This window comes from Leuresthes tenuis, unplaced genomic scaffold, assembly GCF_036924035.1.
Source record: "Leuresthes tenuis unplaced genomic scaffold, fLeuTen1.0.hap1 SCAF_21, whole genome shotgun sequence".
In the NCBI taxonomy this organism is placed as follows: domain Eukaryota; kingdom Metazoa; phylum Chordata; class Actinopteri; order Atheriniformes; family Atherinopsidae; genus Leuresthes; species Leuresthes tenuis.
The window spans coordinates 28,644,096-28,665,688 of record NW_027325375.1 but is presented as its reverse complement, the minus strand read 5'-3'; the positions used below and the strand labels follow the sequence as shown (position 1 = coordinate 28,665,688).

General features: G+C 42.5%; 2 protein-coding genes across 11 annotated transcripts in view; both read left to right on the top strand.

Annotated features, from left to right (window-relative positions):
• The first annotated feature begins 210 nt into the window (after nucleotides 1-210).
• Nucleotides 211-868, top strand: h2ax (H2A.X variant histone). Its single transcript, XM_072374553.1, has one exon. It carries the CDS (start codon nucleotides 308-310, stop codon nucleotides 734-736), a length of 429 nt encoding a protein of 142 aa, XP_072230654.1. The 5' UTR covers nucleotides 211-307; the 3' UTR covers nucleotides 737-868.
• Nucleotides 869-3,071: 2,203 nt separating this feature from the next.
• phldb1a (pleckstrin homology-like domain, family B, member 1a) overlaps nucleotides 3,072-21,593 on the top strand; it is a 31,450-nt gene continuing 12,928 nt past the window's right edge. For 2 of the 10 annotated variants that reach the window (XM_072375566.1, XM_072375564.1), the window contains exons 1-9: nucleotides 6,223-6,590; nucleotides 8,038-8,136; nucleotides 9,598-9,721; nucleotides 11,223-11,393; nucleotides 12,415-12,534; nucleotides 13,642-14,678; nucleotides 18,412-18,864; nucleotides 18,993-19,130; nucleotides 19,652-19,780. In XM_072375566.1, the coding sequence (XP_072231667.1) occupies nucleotides 6,576-6,590; nucleotides 8,038-8,136; nucleotides 9,598-9,721; nucleotides 11,223-11,393; nucleotides 12,415-12,534; nucleotides 13,642-14,678; nucleotides 18,412-18,864; nucleotides 18,993-19,130; nucleotides 19,652-19,780 (2,286 nt within the window). In that variant the 5' untranslated portion in view covers nucleotides 6,223-6,575. Of the gene's footprint in view, nucleotides 3,205-3,321; nucleotides 3,624-6,220; nucleotides 6,591-8,037; nucleotides 8,137-9,597; nucleotides 9,722-11,222; nucleotides 11,394-12,414; nucleotides 12,535-13,641; nucleotides 14,679-18,411; nucleotides 18,865-18,992; nucleotides 19,131-19,651; nucleotides 19,781-21,593 lie in introns of those variants that run through there. The other 8 variants (XM_072375568.1, XM_072375567.1, XM_072375563.1 and 5 more) reach the window with 7 other exon arrangements.

Below are 21,593 nucleotides of genomic sequence, written 5' to 3'. Positions count from 1 at the left end.
GCCTTTGCACATATGACCCACTCAAAATAAGCAAGGAAATTAAATGGCCAATCGTCGTTGTTCATTCCGTAGACCTCATCATGATTGGTTTAAATCTAGAACGCTCGGTCCAATTGAAACTGACTTCCTGTTCCTCTTGACATCTCAAAGCCAATCAGATCAGGTTTTCGCACTCTCCAAGCCAATCGAAGTTTAGGGCGGGACAAACAGTGGGGTTTATATCCAGGTCGTCCTTTCTCTTCTTCCTCATCATTTGCGAAGCTACGCTTTACTTTCTTAGAACGAAAAACTCATACTACAACCTACAATGTCCGGAAGAGGCAAAACTGGAGCAAAGGCCCGTGCCAAGGCTAAGACTCGTAGCTCCCGTGCTGGTCTGCAGTTTCCCGTGGGCCGTGTCCACCGTCTGCTTCGCAAGGGGAACTACGCTGAGAGAGTAGGCGCCGGAGCCCCGGTCTACCTGGCCGCTGTTCTCGAGTACCTCACAGCTGAGATCCTGGAGTTGGCCGGCAACGCTGCAAGGGACAACAAGAAGACCCGTATTATCCCCCGCCACCTTCAGTTGGCCGTTCGCAACGACGAGGAGCTGAACAAACTACTCGGCGGTGTAACCATCGCTCAGGGCGGTGTCCTGCCCAACATCCAGGCCGTCCTGCTGCCCAAGAAGACCGGCCAGTCTGCCCCGAGCACCGGCAAGGCGGGAAAGAAGGCCTCCTCTCAGTCTCAGGAGTATTAGCTTGCTGGCTAATAACTTTCCACCCAAAGGCCCTTTTAAGGGCCACCCACACATTGAAAGAGCAACGTTCCTGTCTGTCTTGCTTCACATGCTTTATTTTCGTCCTTATTTAATAAAATCAGGTTTTGTAAATGCTGTCTACTGATTGGCTTCAGGCCAGGTGATCCTTTCTGCTAGTATGGATAAAGGTTCCTGGTATAACATTTTAAATGGTCTTTACCTACAGAGCAATATGGGATTCAATGGCTACTAAATGGGGAGGGGAGTGAAAGTTAAGACTCGCTGTATAAACGTGCTGCTGTATGCTGGTCACCCCCAGCCAGCAGGCCATTAAATTAAATGACTCGGACAGCGTGACTGTGCAGCTTTGCAGGAGCTGAGGGACATGCAACTTGAAATAGTTGAGGTTTTCTGTTAAGTGTCTCAACAAGATTTATTTTTTTTTAAACGAGAGTAGCTCACCCAAAGTTATCTGATCTAAAAGTAATCAGTTTATGTCAGGGCTGTATTTAATTCTTGGTCACTTTTCATGTGTGTCTGCATCAGAAGGACCACAGTGCACGAGCATTTGGGGAGTATTCTTTTGCAGGGGTGATTTATTGTGTCTCATCTGTAGGTTTGGTCAGCCATTTGTGACATTGTTTTGAACATTGAGGGATGTTGCTTGTAACGGTCCTTGTGAGCACACGTGTGTGACCTGAATGTTTTAAATGTGGTTAAACCCTGCAAAACATGTTCTAACGTTCTTGCATGTAGCTCCAGGTGTTTCCTTGTTTGTAAACCAAAGAACTGCAGCAGGTTTATCAGCATGAGCCTAATGACAGGCATGTATGAACAGCTTTTGTGCAGCAAGCCACTGAGTGACTTTAAATAATTTGGAGTATATTTATCTAAATTTATAGGCTGTATAGCAAAATAGCTTCCTCAAAGTTCACGATCCTTTTTTGGTTTTGGTTTATTCTTTTAGAGTTGATTCAACCATGTCCGACTACCAAATACTGAGTCGAAAACAGGGCAAATCCTTACAATACAGCAAATAAATCATGTGGTTCAGGGGCGAGAGACTTAGTTACTGATGTCTGATCCATGGTAAAGCAGCCAAAGAGTTCACCAAAACAATTCTATTTACATTTATACTTTCTGAAATTTAGCTGATAAATCATGAAGGAAAAGTGACATGAAAGTCAAATATATACACAGTCATCTAAACATATCTATTCACTTGAGTTTACTGATTTTAATCAGTTTACTTACAGATTATTACTGTATCACAGTTATATTATACATAAAGTCAGAGAAAAGTGTAATTGGATTGAGTGGGGTTGCTGTTCCTGATATAACCAGCAGGGGTCGACTGTTTCATGTGTGAAAATGTGCAGTCTGAGTGGAATGATGGCCATGTTTGTTTACATTTCATAACAACCACCTTTTCTTTTCTGTGACATGTGCATCTCAAACTGTAACATGATACTTCGAAGAGACTGATTCAGATATTGCTGAAAAAGAGGAAAATGGCAGAATTGTCATGTAGAAATCTGAAAAACCATCCTGAGGATCAGTCAGCACATCTAGAGTTAATACCTGAGTAGGATGAGGTCGTTTCAGGCCATCTGTGGCGGTCGATGACATGTTTCCTGATTCCACCTCAGACACACAGCTAAGGCCTTCCATGACCTTTCCGTAGGAGGAGAGCATCCAGGTATTTTTGTCAGCTTTGACTGTTTTATGAGTGGCAAAAGCAGCATGACGCAACAAGTTTGAACTGAGCCCAGCACAGGCTGAACCAATTACCCAGGCTTTGACAACGTGTCCAACATCAACATCCAGGCTAAAAATTCCAGCCCAAAAGGAAAAACTAAGTGTCCACTGGCTGTGACAGCTATAATTTCCTCACTGAGCACTATCAGAGACTCTAAATTTACCAGTCTTGCTCTTTTCAGCTGTTTGTGGTGAAAGGAAATCTCTGGGTTTGCAGCAATTTCAGTAATTTCATGGTATTTCGATAACTTCATGCATGAAGCAGAGATGTGAAAAGTATGAGGCACTTTTTTATGTCTGGTAATGGAAAAAAGAAAAAGAAAACATCATTTAAACTGAGCCGTGAAAATGAGAAACAAGATAAACGCATCGGTTGGTCTGTACACTTCTTGAGATCCAGTCTGTTTTATGAGAAACAGCGAAGCAGGAACACAGAATCCCTTTCCCCAGACTGGGAACAGGGACTCTAAGTGGAGAAAGCTGGAAAGAGGGGTGGACCTGGCAGAAAGATGTGCGTCGAACAGAAACGCAGAAACATTCACTTTGAAAGTAACTCAACAGCAGTGGAGAAAAAAAAACAGCATTTTTCCATCTTCAAGACCAGCAGCTGAGACTTTTCACATGAAGATTTGGGAAGATGCCTTGTCTTGTGTTTTTAATCTTTAGGCTGAATCCCTCCACAGAGAAGAAAATGTTCCTCTCCGGCTCGGGTAATTAGAAAAAAAATATTGCTTGATGCGTGTGTGTGTGAGAAGGAGAGAGAGAAAGAGATAATGGGGCTATTGTGGCAGTTCCCTCTCATAGCTTTGACCCAGTTATTTTTCACTCACAGGGCAATGTATGTGAGAGAGTTAACATACTTTCATTATCAGTGTTTTAATCTTCTTTTATTGTCCTGATAAGCAGCCATATCTAAGTTCAATACCACGAAACAGTGGGGGCAGGTGAAAGTCATCTGGTTTCAGACAGATTAGGAGTCAAACCCAGCTGGCTTTGTGAATGGACACTTTTGTTTGTGTGTGAGATCAGGCTGCCTCTGGGCTTCAGGCGTCTAGTAATGTGCTTTGGTGGAATTACAGGATGACGAAGTATTACTCCGACGCTGACCGTGAGGTGCACATGTGGCTGAGTGAGTATATCTTTGACCTGAAAATAAGGAAAAACTTCTATGCTGGTGCATTTTTGCGCGACGAAGCAACAGTTTGCTTGATTCTAGATGTTATGAATTGATAAAATGTGAGAGACGAGTGGGTAGATCTCACAAAGGCATCTGCTCAGTGGGCGACTCAAACAACAGTTTGGGGAATATCAAGCAGATTCCTGTTGATTGTTTCCATCTTTCTTGTAAGAGCAGCCTTTGGCTGATTGCTTAATGTGTTCAGTAACTTTTACACTTTGTAATAATTGTTGCAATATATGAGAAAAAGGGATGAATCAGAAGGTTAAAGTAGCATGCATGTGCACACGTTGTTAATTTGTTTCTACACTGCAGGTAAAGTTTTGTAGTTACTGGTATTGCTGCAAAATTGAGACACTTTTAGACACTGTGGGGCCCTGTGACTATGTATCTATCTGCTATCTATTCTCCTTCAGGATGGTCTTTCTTGCCCTATGTTCAAGCTCTCATGCAGCATTCTTTCTGTACGACCACAAACAGCTTTGGTTTCTGTTAAGTTTAGGTCAGCTTCATGGCAGAGGTCACGTTTGGATATGTCAGTGGAAGTGGAAGAGGCAGGATTTGTGAGTGGTCTGAGAGGAAATGCTGACTGAAGACTTCAATTTATAGCAAGGAAGTCCCTGTTTTTAAAGGGGAAGACAGATGATTGGCGACCTGGTTCAGAAACAACCTCAATACGATTTCTTTCTTGAAGTCAGCCGCTGCTTGCATGATTCTTCCTGCATTCCTCCACCTGTCATGTTCAGACACCCTGCAGAGACCCGCAGACATAACTCAAGATCTGTGAGAAACGCTCACACCAAGGCAATCTGTGCTTTAAGGCTCTCACAGTGCAGCTGGAAAATACCTTTCCACAAGATCCCAACTCCACTGGTGGCTTTAATTTCTGAACACAATTTTGCTTTGGAATTAACACAAAACATATTTTTAGATATCTGCATAACTATTAAAACATTTGTGCTAATTAACTAGTTCAAAGCTGTCTTTTAACGTGTTAACAATGCATGAACTCAAGTTAATGAAGATGTCACCACCATCACACACACAGAGGACTAGGAAAAGAGCCTTTTTAACCGTGAAATCCTTTTGAAACACAGCTTTATTAGTGGTTTTCAGGGAGGAGGACCCAAATGGAGAATGGCAAGAGAGGGAAGAGTGCAAATCCAAAGTTTTTTAAGCAAAGCAAAAGTCACATACTGGTAGATCCTGGCAGCAAAAAATGAGTCCAGTTCAAAAAGTACCTCAGGCAGGTGAAAAAGCAAAAAATAAAGGAAAAACAAGAGGCTTGTCTGGCAGAACAAAGACACACAGGGAAGGATAATCAACTTATGGATAAAAGATTCAACACAGGTGGGGAAACTTAAGGCAGGAAGCAAAACTAACTGCGAATTACTGATGTTTGACCAGGATAAATGAATGAGAACGTCACAAAATCCACCGTGTCGTGGCGTTTGATCCATAAGATTTTATCACTTTTCTTTTCATCTTACATTTACCTCCCAAAACGCAGTTTTGTCGGTAAAAGCTTAATGTTTCTGTTGTTGTTCTTGGGTTTGGTTGTGATTGTGTCCCGTTGGAGTACATTGCACTTCCTCTGGGTGTCCATCAACACTGTCGCCATGTTTGGAGTAGATCAGATGAATGATTGCAGAGAGCAGCAGAGAACATGTGTGGATACATGGAGGGGATTTCTTCTATCTTTGATGAGATACCCTCATATGACGTAGAAATGAGTTTGTAAACCCACTGGGACTTTTTTGCATGATCTGCGTGGATTTGACGACTTCCAGGTTTTCTGCCACAGGGCATCATTCGTGTAATCTCTACGACCTGCTGCATTTGCTTAGTTTTTAGTAGATGGGCATGTAAATCGCCCTATTTAAAGGCCATTCAGTAAGTGTCCATCTGCTCAGCTGTAACCGCCACATCATCACTAAGGACCACTGACTCACAGCTTCAGCCCTCTCTGCAGACTTCACCAGTCTGCAGTCCATCTGGTTACTTAGCTGCCTCTGTTTGTTTGTTATTATTTTCCTTAGTGAGTCATCATCTGCTTCATTTCCTCCATCTCCTCTCTGGCCCCGGCCATGGGAAAAGCCTTTTGAGATCAATAGTGGAATCTTTCTCCCACTCTCTCCTGCTCTCAGTGTTTATCTGAAAGCTAAATATTGTTCCTGTGGGACATTTTGAGAGATGCTCACATGTGTTCGCTCACTTCCTGTGGACCACAGTATGTGTCTGTCCCATCATCACTGATGTATCAAGAAGAGTGTGTGCATTATATTCCACTGAAGTCCACTTTTTTCATTTATTCTTTCAAGAATTGTTGTTCAACAGTTTCCCAGAGTGGAAATACCCTTTTCCCAGTTTGTTCTTCCCAGCTCAGAGCAGGAAGTCAGAGGACAAAAGGTCCGTTTCATCTCCTACAGCACATGCTGCTTCCATCATGGATCAGACCTTTAACACCTGAGGAAGATGTCCAGCCTTCTCTGATCACGTGGGGTGTTCAGTCTGGGCTGTCAAACAATGGGAATCTTACAGTCAGCGCATTCGAGAGATCCTCTGAGATAAGACGGGTTGTTATTTACTCAAAGGGTTCATCGGCCAAATAGACACACTGAATCAATGAATATGAAAGCTGAGCTTGCTTTGGATGGCAGTGCGGATGCACGATCCCCCTCTGCCGCGTGTAACTCTGATAGGATGTAATTCTGTACCGGGATGGGCAGGAGAAGGGGCTGGGAGGAGGGAAATAGCAGAGGAACTCAGTGAGTGAATGAAAAGCAAGGAGCAAGACAGACACAATAATGTGGACACAACTCTGTGAATTGATAATCCTCAGACAAGCCCATGGATCTAGCTGTTGTCTGGACTCTGTCAAAGTAGAGAGATGGTAAGAGCTGCATGACTGTCAGAAAAGTAAGTAAACTAACGACTATATTTGTCAGCTTTTATTATTCTATGTTGCCCTACATTAAATAGCCCTCTTTTTTATTTTATTGGTCTATTCAAATGTAAAACTTTCCTCTGTTTTGTCAATGTTTGCTCCCAGCAGAAGTCTTTAAAAGTAGCAGTCCAGACTGTGTAGCTGGCAGTATCTATTTTCAGAACTTCATGGCAACCTTGAAGGGCATAACTGCCTCCATAATGACAGGTTACAGTGCAAGGCCCTGCATTTCCAGGCTTTAAAACTGCTCTCCAGCCTGGGTGTGTACGTTAAATCATTGGGGTTTGTGGGAGCATGTGTGCATGTGTGTGTGTGTGAAAGAGAGTCAGACAGACAGAGACACATTACCCTGCCCACTATCCTGTTCTGTGTCTGAGCGTGGGTCTCAAAGCGGGCCAGTGTTGACAGCCAGTGGGCTGACAGCAGAGGAGTCAGGGCTCCAGTGTCAGTGCCGAACAGAGGGAACGGTCTGTTCCCTGTGTCACTGGGTCCTCTGAGACTCGCACACTGCAGAAGATTGTCGGATATGTGTGGTTTCTCCAGGCAGCCTTGTCTGGAGTGACATCAGACACCAATTGAACGGCCCGTTGTCTCAAACACCATGAACTAAACTTAGAGTACAGCAGCTGTGGATGGCTTTTGGCTATTTTGGCAAGACTCATAACTGATCAATAATGACAACATGGAGTGAAAAATAGCTGGAAAACCTCACTTAGGCCCTCAAAATGCCAAAAATCATTGGTGCTATTGTTCATTATGGCATACAGTTGTCCCTATTTGTTATGGTAGACAGAACAGACAGAACCTACAGGAATGTAGGCAGTTGTGTCTACTCCAGTTTCTCTTGTGATGCAGAGATTGCAGTGACGGTGAAAGACAAGCATATAAGCTTGTTGTGTTATCCGGGCTGTTTATGAGTCTGCATCTGCCTGTTGCTGTTTCCCTCCTGTCTGATGTGAGCGCGATGAGTAGACGGCTGGATCTAATCTTCAGCATCTGTCTGAAAACACAGAATGAGCATTTGTGAGACGTGTGCATGAGTCACAGTGACTCACTGCGGTCAGAGGAAGCAGTGAGCCGACCCCTGACGTGTAAAGCACCTGCACAGCTCAGGCACACCCTTTGCTATATCTAAAACCACATTTGTAATATTCACATAACAACAACTTTTCTATTGTCTGACTTGTTCATTCTCTAAAGTGTAAAACCCTTTTAGGCTGAGGCATAAATCAGTGTCATTTTGTCTATGGTTCTAGAGGAACAATTACCCTGTATAGTGGTTTGGTCACATGGGCTTTTAACTGGGGCAGAAGGGTTTCTAAGGAAAGCACTGTTCTCATTGTAGTAGAGCTCTAGTAGAATTATTCCCAAAGCTCCCATTCAGCACTGTGTGTGTGGGTGTGTGTGTGCGTGTTTCAGGATCTACATGTGTCAGATACTTCTGACCATCCTGCCGACATGGACTGCATGAGGAAGAATAAAGTGGAGCATGAGCGACAGACGCACCAGGTCTTACAGGTGAGTCATTTCATTTAGTGTCGATAGTGTAACTATTTACACGACTCATGTCATTAGTAACAATGAATGCTGTGAGACAGCTTCTGAGGCAACATAACTGAGAAGTACAGATTTTTTAGGAATAAATCATCTTTAAATCAAATAGCAGAAGAATCTGGGTATATGTTCATGACTCTCATGTCTATATATTCACAGACCTCTTTAGGTCTCATCACTCTTAGCACTCTTTAAAATGTAAAGTCATATTAAGTGTTTTTTGCTCTATCTCATTCTGAAATTTACTATAGTAATTGTATTAATTGGTTCACATATTATGCAGAACATAAACTTTACATCATTCAGCCCTCAGTGCTATGTCATAGCTCATGAAATATAACTGTAAGAAATATCAATGACCAGATGGTAGCTCCTGTATTTACAATGAATGGTACGCAACATCGTTTTCTTATAAAGTCCTAATAATTTAAAAGTGTCCTATCGTGTATATTTACAGTCTTTTCATGGCTCAAGACAAATCTCTTTATGTACTGCCGGGAAAACGTGCAAACATGAATGAAAATACACTAAATAAAGCAGTTTATGCACCTTTAATGAGCTTGAAAGTCAATATTTGGTATAATCATCTTTATACTTAAACACAGCCTGAACCCTCTGAGACAGGCTTTCTGTCATTTCTTTAAATAGTCTTCAGGAATAGTTCTCCAGGCTTCCTGAGGGACATCCCAAAGCTCTTCTTTGGATGTTGGCTGCCTTTTGTTCCGTTCCACAATGCTTCAATAATGTTGAGATCTAGGCTCTGGGGAGGATTCATCCCTCCATAAGACCTGTTGCCACTGATTTTCAGTCCACTTCTTGTGTAATTTGGCATAGCTCAGCCTTTTCTCCTTGTTTCCCATCATTAAGAATGGCTTCTTGACAGCCACCCTTCCATGGAGACCATGTGGGTTTGGCGAACAGTAGATGGAATAACTGAGGGTCCAGATACATCTCTCAGGTCCTGTGTCAGGTCTTTGTTAATAGTTTTCTTATCTATTCAGGACATCCCTTTCAGATACAGTTCATCTACTACAGATATTTCTTTTAGGTCTGCCACTTCTACTTTTGTCCTCTACCTGTCAATCCTAAGAGCTTCAATAAGGACAGCTAGACTTCTTTTTCTTGATTCTTGAAGACATTTCACCCCTCATCCGAAAGGCTTCTTCAGTTCTCAACAAGCGGATGGGGAGTTTCGGCTTAAAAGTAGTTGTAAGATTGTTCACACTTGGCATACCCACCTTTAGTGGCATAAAGATCACATCTCACAGCTTTAATTAATCATTAACAGCAATGGGGAAGCACCTAATAACATTTTTGGATGTGCAAAGTCTTTACACATTAAGTGACATTAGGTAAAGTCATGGTTTAAGGATAATGGCGTTATTCCTGTAGGATAACGATGTTTTTTGTCTTCTGCTTCGACAGAGCACTCCCTTAGACCTGATTGAAACAGGTAAATCTTTGAAGGTCCAGGCGGAGCGCCCCCACTTGGTAAGCTTGGGAAGTGGACGCCTGAGCACAGCCATCACTTTGCTACCTCTTCTGGAAGGTGAGGAACCTGTATGTGCATTATATGTTTCTATGTTGATGGGAAAGGGATAGATGGTCAGCTCATAAACATTTCCGGATGGGTTAAACAAGTACATGAGTTGCTTTAATAATGATCGATGCGTAATAAAGTAACTACCACCTAATTATATTCACCACATTTTGTAAACAACATTCGCACAGTAAAAATGTCTCAAATCAATTAGAGATTACTTTGAGGAAGGAAAAAACTAAGATACTTTATGTTGGTTTTACTTTCATCTGTGACTTGTCTATATCAAACAAGTCACATTTGGACTCGGTAACAATCGTTGTGGCGCCATATAAGGTACAGGCCCTACAAATATGACTAATAGGAGTATTTTTACATGAGAACAGACATTTTTCCCAAGTCTTTGGCTTAAGGAAGGATTGTGGACAGGGGTGGTTGCTTGGCGGAGCACCTTAAACCACAAAATGTGAGACACACGTTGTATGACGTGAGATTAAGACCAACCGTCACTACAGCGGCAACACTTTACTACTATATTATTTTCTCACTTCCTGGTTGAATTCAGACAATAATTACACTAGGGTAAGGTTAGAAAACGATCATAATTGGGTCTAAAATATGTTTTTTTTTCTCCGCCACCTTCACCCGTATGTACGCCATTTTAGTCGTTGCCTTGGTTACACGTAAACACGACACATCATGACGAATCTCTGTCACTTCCTGGTTGGCATAATGCAATAAAATCACTTGGTTAATGTTAGAATTAATTAACTATTTGGGTGGTATTTAAAAAAAGGGATATAAAACATTCATTTACAACGTAACTGTCCGTCATGGACGCCATTTTTACCCTTTATGTGCAGTTACCCTCACCACCACTAGATGTCGCATGATCTTTGAACGTAAATTTGGCCCCAATGTACTTGCATGAACAAACGCAATATGGGAACGTTTTTAGGTGGAGGACAGTCTCAAGTGGTACAGCTTGTCATTCGTGATGAACTGGCAACAACTGATGACACATTACCCTTTAACCATCTTGTTGTTACTCATACTCAGACACAGATGCAACTGCACCCTTGTCTTTGAGCTGCTGGCACCATGTGTCTTTCAGTGGGTATCAACATCTCCTGCGAATAGCAGGCAAAGGATGTCATACTGGCGCCGCAGGGAAAAGCTTCTTTGTACGTCATCTCTCTGCGCTATCAAAAAATAATAAGTAGTGTGTGTTTTACTGTATTTTTTGCTCTCATAATGTAATACAATATAATTGCAACCCAGAAAATAGCTGCAAATTGTTGTATTAATTTCCAAAATTCCAGTTTCCTGACAAAGCACACTTCTTTAGACTTAACACCTTCAACACTCAGTCACTCACTGATTCCATTTGGGACTCCACCCACGCAGCCTTGACCTCAGAGACCCTGTCTTGAGCCATACTTCTCGGAAGTATTCAGGCCTATGTGGCTGTTCAGGAACTGACGCTGAGAAAATGTTTCTGTTGTTGCAGGGAGAACCACGCTGGGCAGTGAGGGGACAGATATCCCCCTGCAGGGCCCCGGCATCGCAGCTCAGCACTGCTACATTGAAAACCAGTCGGGGAGCATCACCTTGTACCCATGTGGGAACCAGTGCTCTGTAGATGGGCTTCCCATCAACAAACCCTTTCGCCTCACACAAGGTAGCGTCATCAGAAGCTTGAGTAACTACATTTAAGTGCTAAATGTCATGGTCTAGTTTCACAGTAACAAAAAAACCCTCCTATATCCTTCCAGTAACATGCATACTTATCATAAAACAGCCGTAACAGTCCCGCCCCCTCAGTCCCCTCTCTATGAGGTCCAAGCCAGCAGCTACACCAGAATGTCATTTGAAGCTGGTGTGTGTCGAGGCAGCAGCTGCTGAACAAGAATACCTCAGGCTTTGCTTCATTCAAAGGACAATCACGACACTTTGAATAAAACTGAAATGGAGGAATCTACTTTACTCGTATCTGCAAGAACAATGTTGCAGCACTTTGGACTCTAAAGGAGGAAATAGATGTTAAACTTCCTGTGGAAACTTTTCAGCTGGAAACAAAACTTCTGTGTGACTCAGGAATCTGATCAGAAAGACATCAAATATGCAGGGAATTTATAAGGAGTTGAGACCGCTTTCTGATTAATTACACGTAAGTTTAACTTGTTTATCTAAGTAGGTCTGCTGCTATGGAGGACGAATACATTACAACCAAATGAGGAGAAAACTTTTTTCAAAGGTTGTTATTTAATTAACCAGTGAACAAATAAAGAAACAATGGTGGATATTTTCTTTATTCACCCTGCCGGGAGGAAATACTGTTTACATTCTGGACTATTTCAATTAAATTAGGCTGACAAACTGACAACTCAGTCCTCTCAAATTAATTATTTAATTTTATGCTGATAAGCTTTTTATGCACAGCACAAATGTAGGGTACAATGCCTCTAAAGGTTCAGGACTACAGCTGTAGCAGACATTTTGACCCCTGTTTCGTTCATTTTTGTGACAGCTTAAATGGAATTAATTTCATGGCTGAACCATGAATATACAAATAAATAAAGAAAAAAACAAGCTGCTTTATGTACAAGGGCATATACTAAGTGTTGTGAGTGGCTGTCGTCGCTCTTTAAAGATGATTACAATGAATTAATCAAATATAACTGACATCCCTTTTCTGCCAGGGTGCATGCTGTGTTTCGGTCAGTCGGCCTTTTTCCGCTTCAACCATCCAGAGGAGGCTCAGAGGATGAAGAGCATGCTGCCTGGAGGGAGCCTCAGACTGGACACCTCACTGCCCTCTGGTAAAGACAACACAACACAAAAAGTGTCTCACGCCATCAAATCAAACCCCACACTGAACAATTCCTCCGATTCAGAAATAAGCTTCTTGTGACAATTGCGTGTAATTAGGTTGCACAACGTCCTTCAGGAGCTATTCTGGGCAGAGCTAAAGCTTTGGGCACATAAACCACTGTGAAGTCTTTACTTTGTACTGTAAAAATGGCTAAAGGCTAAAGTCCTGACAAATCAACAGTGAGACTTTAGACATGATTTGTAGGATTATTCAATGTGCAACTCACATTTAAAGTAAATAAATCGAAATATTTGTTTTGTGCTTGCTAAGTTTGTCACAAAATTGACCTTTAAGCTTGATTTACATCATTGATTTGCATGAATATTTTTATCCCTGAAAGGATGCAGAAATAGCTTGTTCAGAACTAATTATCAGCAGCCTACATTGTGATCTACTTCAGCTACATATTCGCTCAGTGTGGTGACCTGATTGTGTTCAAGAGCTGCAGGAACCTTCAGCACAAGTTTTTTTGGTATTCTTTTGCAGTAATGTAATATTATTCTGGTCCACTGCCCACTGTAACTGCTGCCCCAGGCTGTCTGTGATATTTAGAACCCATTCTCCTTTGACCTTATTACTTCGGCTGTCAGTGCCTGAACAGTAAGACCCACCACACCCTTCCCAGAGTGAACTGCTCACTCTTTCCTGACCAAGCCCTGATTTCATCTGCTTTGAATGAGGTACACGGCTGTAGCTTTATATTTAGCTGCTCCAGATCCCTGTGGGATTACAACACAATTTAGGAGCATCCCAAACACTGAGCTTAGCTCACGCAGTTCTATAGGAGACACCCCTCTTTAAAGTTGGCTGCCTAGACACCGTGTGGGAATGAGAGCATGTCACAACATTTACAGGCGTGTGTGTATTTCTTTTAATGGACTCTGCCCTTTGCCCTGCAGCCGACCTGAGGTGGGGTAGAAGTCAACAGGGTTAAGATGGCACAGGACAGACCCCTTTAATAGTGTATTTGTTTAGATGTGTTTTTGCAACTGCCCTCTTCCGTTTATTCTACCAGAACGCTCACGGGCAAATGTTTCTGTCTCCCCACCTGCAGACCCCCACAGTGCCTCAAATGGAAACCATGAGTCTTTTTCATGCAACAGTGACGCTACATTCAACAACATTTCAAAGAAATTTCAGGACTCCCTGGTGCTGAAACCTTCATTGTCATCATCGGGTTTTGGTAAACAGCCACTTCAATCATCTCATGTGGACGTCTTTAATGGGAGAAACGGCTCCACAGCAGAGTATTGCATGAATGAAAACATCGGCAATAAAAGGCTTCCAGTTCCTGCTCGGTCTGCTCAGACCAATCTGGCTCCTGTCCCCCATCCACGGACCTCACTCTCTGTGGCCTTTAGTGGTACCGGTGGGGGTCAGAGGTCCCAGGAGAGCCCAAAGCCTCTTAGAAATGTAAGAGCAGAGGCCACATCAAGCCCCAAACCACATGTCAGGGGCTCAGGACAGGGCACAGAAAGCTCAAGCCTGAGTCACAAACCATCCTCCATCAAGTTTTCCCAAACGGCCCCATCAAGCCCCCAGTTAAGAGGTTCCTCCCTACAGAAGAGATCCAGCAGTCCCATGCGAGAGCAGGGTCAGTTTCTCTCTCATGTAGACGTCCCTCAAAGGCCAGTCGGGTCCAGTAGCCTAAGGGAACTTCCTCCTCTCAGCCCTTCCATGTCCCGCAGAGGGACTCCACTGTCACAGGGAGTCCCAGAGAGCCCCCAGGGCCACCGAAAACTTGCAACCTCTTCAAAATCCGAGGCAGTGTATACACAGAGGTCGTCATCTCCCCCTGGGCATGAGAAAGAGTCTGGAAGCAGGCAGTTAAAGACAGGCCCGGGGAGCACATTCATGTCAGGCTTGGGTTCTGTATCTGGTCTGTCCCCTCTCGCCAGCCCTCATAGCCAAAGGAAGACCTCCTGCATGAGAGCGAAAGGAGCTGCCAGCAAGGAAGGGAATGTTACGAAACCATACACCAGGGAACGCAAAAACAGCATCTCTGAGATCAGTGACAATGAGGACGAGTTGCTGGAATACCACCGTTGGCAGAGAGAGGAGAGGCTGCGGGAGCAGGAAATGGAGAAACTGGTAAGTGATCGGTTTGAAAGCAGATACGGTTGGATTTGAACTCCTTAAGCACATCTAACATGTGTGTAAATCTGGATTAGGATGTGCCTTTCAACCTGTTTATACAAAGTATGGTTGATATCTGTACTTTAATCTGAAATAATAAATATTTTTTCGAGGAAGGCAACCCAACAAAAATAAATCAACAGGCACAAAATCGCAGCTGTGTCTGGGTGCATAAACAGCGTAACATTAACACTGATGTGGAGCTGGTTAGGTAACAACTGTGGATCTAGAGTTCAGTCTCTTTTTAGATGGGATCTGAATTTATCCTGCCAACAAGAAAAGCAGGCTGTGGAGATACATAAACTGATGGTTTATTCGGAAAATATATATATAAGTATTGCACACAGCTTGGTTAGCGAGGGACTTTTATTTTCCACAATGTGAGAAAATGATTTGGATTTGCTCCTCAGCCTTGAAAACAACACAGGAAAAAAATGATCAACTTGGTGAGCAGACACTATGATTTTAAAGGAGATAAACACACTTCAGTGGAGAAGACAGCGAGTCCTGGCACAGCAGACTGTATGTCTGCTTTCTGATATCTTCTCCAAATCCTCTGGCTCATAGCCAGTAGCTCATCTTGTCTGAACATTACTGGCATCGTCAGCCCAAACGGTCCAAGAGACACGGGTCGAACATTCTTCCAGACGTCTTGGGGTCCAGTGCAGAGGGCGCGGCTGGTTGTTGCTCAACACTATATTTACCAGAGAGATGAGCGGCATCCACTTTCAAAGCCGCCTCCCCTTGACTCAGGGATCTTTCTTATTCGTTCCCACACTATATCACAGACGGCATACTTGTTGTCTATCTTCAGTCCAGAACCCACGCTCTTTTCTCAGTAGCCTTCAAACCTGTAATTCTGCCCCCACCCATTCCTGTCTACTGACAGCTGAGATGACCACAGAGATGGGTGGTCCACGCAGGCCCTCCACGTCTAAAAAGATTTCTGGTAACAATAAAGGTTTTTGCAAAGCGTAACATGAATTTGAGTCGTAGAACACATAAACATGTTTGTTCAGCTCTTGCTGTTTGTTTCATGGTCTTTAGCTGCAGAAACAGCATTTGGCTTATTCCTGATCCTCCTCACACCCACAGCCTTCTCCATGAGGTTCCTACACCCTGCCACAAAGCAGTCCACCGTTACCTGGGGAGTATTTCTGGAGATGACAGGAGTCTTAGTTGTTTTGGACGTCTGAGGTGCAACTGTTGAAGAGAAACAGTGAGCGCACAGTCCTCTGTGGGGGTCCTGCGCTGCTCAAACACAGTCTCTGAGTCGCAAACACTGTGTGTGGTCTGTCTTTCAGGGTTTCAGGTAGTCCAGGTGGTGGTGGAGGCCTCCACTTGTATTTTGTGGAGCTTCTCACAAATAAGTGCAGGCTGTATTGTGTTACAGACTTCAGAAATCAAAGGAAATTTTCTGTTTGCTTTGTCCAGATTAGAGTGGGATCGTTACAGGTTGATAATTTTATCTTCAGCTTCAACACTGTGGTTTTGAAAGGTGTTTAAATGCTTAAATGCTTCAGTTAGTGACAATCTTTCCAGGACTTTAAAGATGAGGAATGTTAACTTGTTAAGCCTTGTTAACTGTCCCGTTTTTTTTGGATGAGGAGGCTGATGGCTGTATGTATCTAGACTATAGCAGGGTTATATATTTAGCTTTTACTCTGCTAAGAGATAGTTGTGTGGCTCCATCATACAGTAATGAGCTACTGAGACAAATACATCTGTTGGTGTCCTTAGCTAAGATATTATTTTTTTAATTGGCTCTATATCATTTCATTGGATTATGATTACAGTGAATTGAATTCCAATTGGCTTGAATTGGACTATATCATTTAAGTGCCTTGTTGTAATCTGGCGCTATATAAATAAAATTGAATTGAATTGAATTGAAGACAGGTGTCAAACAAAGGAAATGATCTGTTGCTGATCTAAAAAACACCAAACTTAAACTGTGTGGTCCTGTGATGGACTGGCGACCTGTCCAGCCTGTCTCCAATGACACCTGGGATAGGCTCCAGCCCCCCCGCAACCCTAAACTGGAACAAGCAGGTATAGAAAATGGATGGAAACTAATGATGAAATATTAAACCATCACCCAACATCGAGCACATCTAAGCTTCCTGCTATTTCTTACATTTGAACACACAACAAGTTGTGTTCAAAAGGCTTGAAAAAGACATTTCATTACTAACCAGGTAGCAAGCGGTGAATCATGCTGGCGTCACAGACTACTTTTTTCTGTTTTAGATTATCATGACCATGAATTAAGCACCTAAAAGTCATATGTTGTAGACAAAGAAAGGATTTCCTCACCGCAACATACATCCTCTACATTTGGCACGGTTGGCACAGATAAATCTTACTTTGCACAAGTGGACGCTGCCATTTAACATGCATCAAAAGTAAAGGGCAAAACGGGAGTGGAAGGGATGTGATGGAGATGCTAATTATAGTGTATTTTCCTTTGGGAGGAGGTCAAACTACCATTTTCTTTTTACTGTGCATAACACAGAAATACTGCAACATGTCAGTAAGAATGTAATGGAGGTTTTTCCAGTGCTCCCACATTCTGTTACAGCTACTGTTCTGTTAAACAAGAGGATCATTTATTAGCTTCTTTGGACAATTAGACGTCACTCTCATATCTACTGAAATTAAAGCTAAGGTCAGCTGGTAAGCTTCACTCCTGGAAAGTAATTAAGTTGCTGGAAATGCTGTCCCTCAGTTTATAAATCCACCTTCTGCAGCTGCAAGTTGCTCAAAGACAGATATGTCAGCTTTAGTAATGATTTCAGGTCTATCGGAGGTCCAAACAATTACTTTTTCTTTAATACTGTAGCTAACGTAGTCTGTTAATGTACTTTACTGGAGTTATTTTTAAATGACTGTATTCATACGTTTACTTAAGGAAAGGTAGTTAATATTCCTACACTACAGAAACTCTTATATCTGATGAAGAGTTTGTGGACAAACTTTAAACCTGACTTGAGTGTTTAATGATCCAAATCAACTCTAAAAGCTTGATGTCATTCATTTACTTATAGAAATTTCTGTTTTTTGTCTAGAACCACTGGATCGGTAATTAACTTCTGCTGTCTGTAGCTTTTTAAAGTATTTTACAAACACATAGCTTGAAGTACAAATGCTTGTAATTACTTTATATACCCATCGTTGAGGCTTAAAGCGACTGCAGCGAGACACATCACACAGCCTTCTAATTATTGTCAGATTGGAATGATGATTACATATTCCACAGTATTTTGGTAGATTAAAGCTAGTATTTAATTGCTTGGTGCAACAAGAGATGAAAGAATAACCCCAAGCTTGAACAATAGCATGTTGAACAAATAGAGTAATGAAAAACAAACCGTCTGAAGCGTCCGAATTAGAATGTTAAACTCCAGACAGCTGTTGGAAACTTTCAGTCAGTAAACAAAACTTACCGATGTCTTATATTTGTTCTTTTTATTGTCTCTCAGAGTCTTTTTTCATGCACAGCTCTGTCAGGTTTCATTATGAAGCCCCTCCTGAGAGACAGACTACTATCAGGTTGCAGCTGCCCCGTGCCAGTGGCTAAGGGACAGCTGCCTAAATGGGACAAAGTCACCCAAGGACAATTGCAGCTAATCTGCAATATGATCTAGAATACTGGACAGCATGTCTATGTCTCACATCTCTTCTGTAGGAGCGACAGAGACTGGAGACCATCCTGAATCTGTGTGCAGGGTATAATCAGGAGGACAGCGCTGCAGAGTTGTTGAGGAGTGGGCTGCTGGGGGGTGTCAAAGGAATCTGCTCGGACCTAGGAGGGGGGATGTCCCTTCAAGGAGCCCACAGGGTGGGAGAGAATGATGAGGAAATTCAGAGAGAGGAGTCCAGCAGCACAGAGAGCACACACCAAGAGGTAGAATTCCCCATTCGCATGCTGTGCTCATACAAATGTGGTGAGAACCACATGTTCGGTTTCCATTTTACACATTTTAAAAACATACAACTGTGCACTCAGTGTGAAGAGCTGCTTGCTGGGCAGGAGCACGTCCACCTGGAGGAGGAGAGGGGCAGGATCGTGGCCAGGGTTGATGACTTAAAGCACAGAGTCGGTGAACTGGAGCAGCAGCTACAAGAGACCAAACGGGAGGTCAGCAGACACACCTGTGCTGATAAAACATGAGGCACTTAAACTAGCACAATCACAGATCTTCTCACCAATCTAGTGTGAAGAGTGAAGTGTTTATTTAGCTTCTGTGACTCCATATTTGTCTCCAGGTGGAGATGGAGCAGGCCCTGCTGCAGGCAGAGAGGAGGGCAGAGCAGGAACAAGTGGAGGCTGAAAATGAAACCATCTCTCAGCTGCAGCTCAGACTCAGCCAGCTGAACAAGGCCACCCAGCAGGAGAAGGACAAGGTGAGCAATGTGATGCAATACATGCTGTCAGTTGACCAACAGCTCGTCTAATGCACGTGAACGACATGTTTGCATACATAAAACGCACTCTTTTCTGAATGTGCAGTCCAGATCAACAGTGTGGATAGCTGACTTGCACTGCTTATTCAGTAGCAGACTGTCACGAATCACAAAGCACAACCTGCTTTCTCTCTGAAATGTCAAATAGTCTATTTAAAACACGGCAAAACAGCTGCTTGCAGGGATTGGTAGTCTTTTGTAACCAAAACTACTTATAACTAAACACTACTGACTCTTTATGTCTCTCCCATGCTAACACTGCTGTCCCCAACTACCCTACAAACCTAACCTCTGCCTTCTCTTATACCTTTTTAACTGCCTTGCTGTCTCTTTAGCATTTATAGCTTGACTGCATGGATTTTTTTAGTTGTCCTTGATTTTTTATTTTTCTCCCTGGCGTTGTATGTGGGTCTGAATGCGGGAACAACTGTGTGCGCGTGTGTGTCTCTGTGTGTTTTTAGGGGAGGGCTAATGTGTCGGCTGAGCGGAAGGTCCTGGAAAAGCAGAGGAATGAGTACAATGAGCTGAAGAGGCAGTTTGATAAGTGCCCCTTGTCTCTAAGGGAACAGTTACAGGAGCAGCTCAGCAGGGTCAGTGTTCTCACGCAGCCCACTGGCTGGCAACAGTGAGTTATAATATACTGAACACAACAGTACTGTATGATCTGCACAGAAAGAGCCGCAGACGTAACACTGACTCTGTTTTGAAGCACTCAGAGTCACTTACAAAACTGCTGACTGTGCGTCTCCTCATTTTTCTGCTGTTGCGCTTCTTCACATAAACATGTGTAAGGTTTATTAAAACCCTTTATAAGGCAAATGACTGTTTATGCCTATAAAGTGCCCTATAAAGGGTTAAAGCAGTGCCATTTGTTGCTATACAGCAGCTAACCGGTTGCTTCTCCAGCAGCAGTTTAAATCTGATATTTAATTACTGTCGTTCCCTCCATATATGCTTGTTGACATCAGTTGTAATTTGTAACAAATATTAGAATTATTAACAGCTTTGCTCTAAAAAGTTTGCATGCTTTTACCGATGATATGATTCAAACCACCTTCACCCACTTAACGTTTTTTGAGCTAGAGCAGTGCATCTTCATAGACCTTAGATGATGAATCTGGTGTTTCTGCACCTTCTTAAAGCCTATAAATTGTTTTAACCGTCACAGACATAAATGTTTACAGCCCCATTTGTAAAGAAGGTGGGGTGCTGTGTAAAATGTAAAACCTGAGCTGTAAAAATTAACAGCAGAAAGCAACAATTAGTGAGTCACTGAGACCTCATAACTACGTACACGCACGCACTTTGAGTCTGATGTAAGAAATATAAGAGAAGTTGTAACAGGAACATGTTTATCACTGCGTTGCATCACAATCTGTAAGTGATTGGGAACTGCGGAGAAAGATTTCTGTCATTTTTAAAGCGAAGTGTTCCCCCGTTGCTGTTTGTTATAGTTGTCCTTCAGTTTAGGGCCTTGTTTTGTCACATGTTCAGTTTACTAAAACGTATTTAGAGGGTGTCGGACTGTCAGTTTCACATCTGGACTATTTTATTTATGGAGCCTGATGGCAGCATATGTTTATCCATCCATATATCTTCTTCTTCTGCTGCTGCTTTCGGCCTCTCCCTTTTATCAGGGGTCGCCACATCATCGATTTGGCACATGTTTTACGCCGGATGCCCTTCCTGACGCAACCCTCACCATTTATCCAGGCTTGGGAGCGACTTATCCATCCTTATCCATCCATATACTAATAATATACAGTATATTATTCAGTGTTAATTATGCAATCACACATGAGCCAAGAAAAGGATATTTTACCTCTAGATTGGTCAAGTTTATAGTGTTTTTATACTTCAGACTAATTTTTAAGTGATACACCAGATATTTCTCTAGATTCTCTGAATATTTTAAATTGTCTTCTATTGTTTTTTATCAAGTATTTTTCCACGGTTTTTCCCAAAATGGTGAACCCCTTCTCTTTCTAAAAGACGCAGCCTCTCTGGGATATTCTTTTTATATCCAGTCATGTGACTGTCTGGTTTAACATTGCACAACCTCCCACCATCTGTCTTTTATTCACCATCTCAGCTGTTGTATTGTTGCCCATTTTGTTGCAACATTTAGTTTGTTCTTCGCACTATTTTCAGTTAAATATGCAGATTAAATCATTAAAAATCACTGCATTATCTCTTTACATTTTACACAGCACCCAAACTTACTTGTCATTCAAACTGGTTTTCAACCATAATTCGTATTTATTAGAATTAATCGACAGCAGGTATTTCTCGAAGGATTAACTCATAATATAGAATAAGTGAATGTTTTTATAATAAGATGAACTCTGAGGTGAGCATCATATTTGAATCTTTGGATTCACAGCCCAAGGGTAGCAATGAATA

Bases quoted from the DNA above. Each gene is read 5' to 3' on its own strand.
- h2ax (XM_072374553.1), top strand. From the start codon at position 308: ATGTCCGGAAGAGGCAAAACTGGAGCAAAGGCCCGTGCCAAGGCTAAG.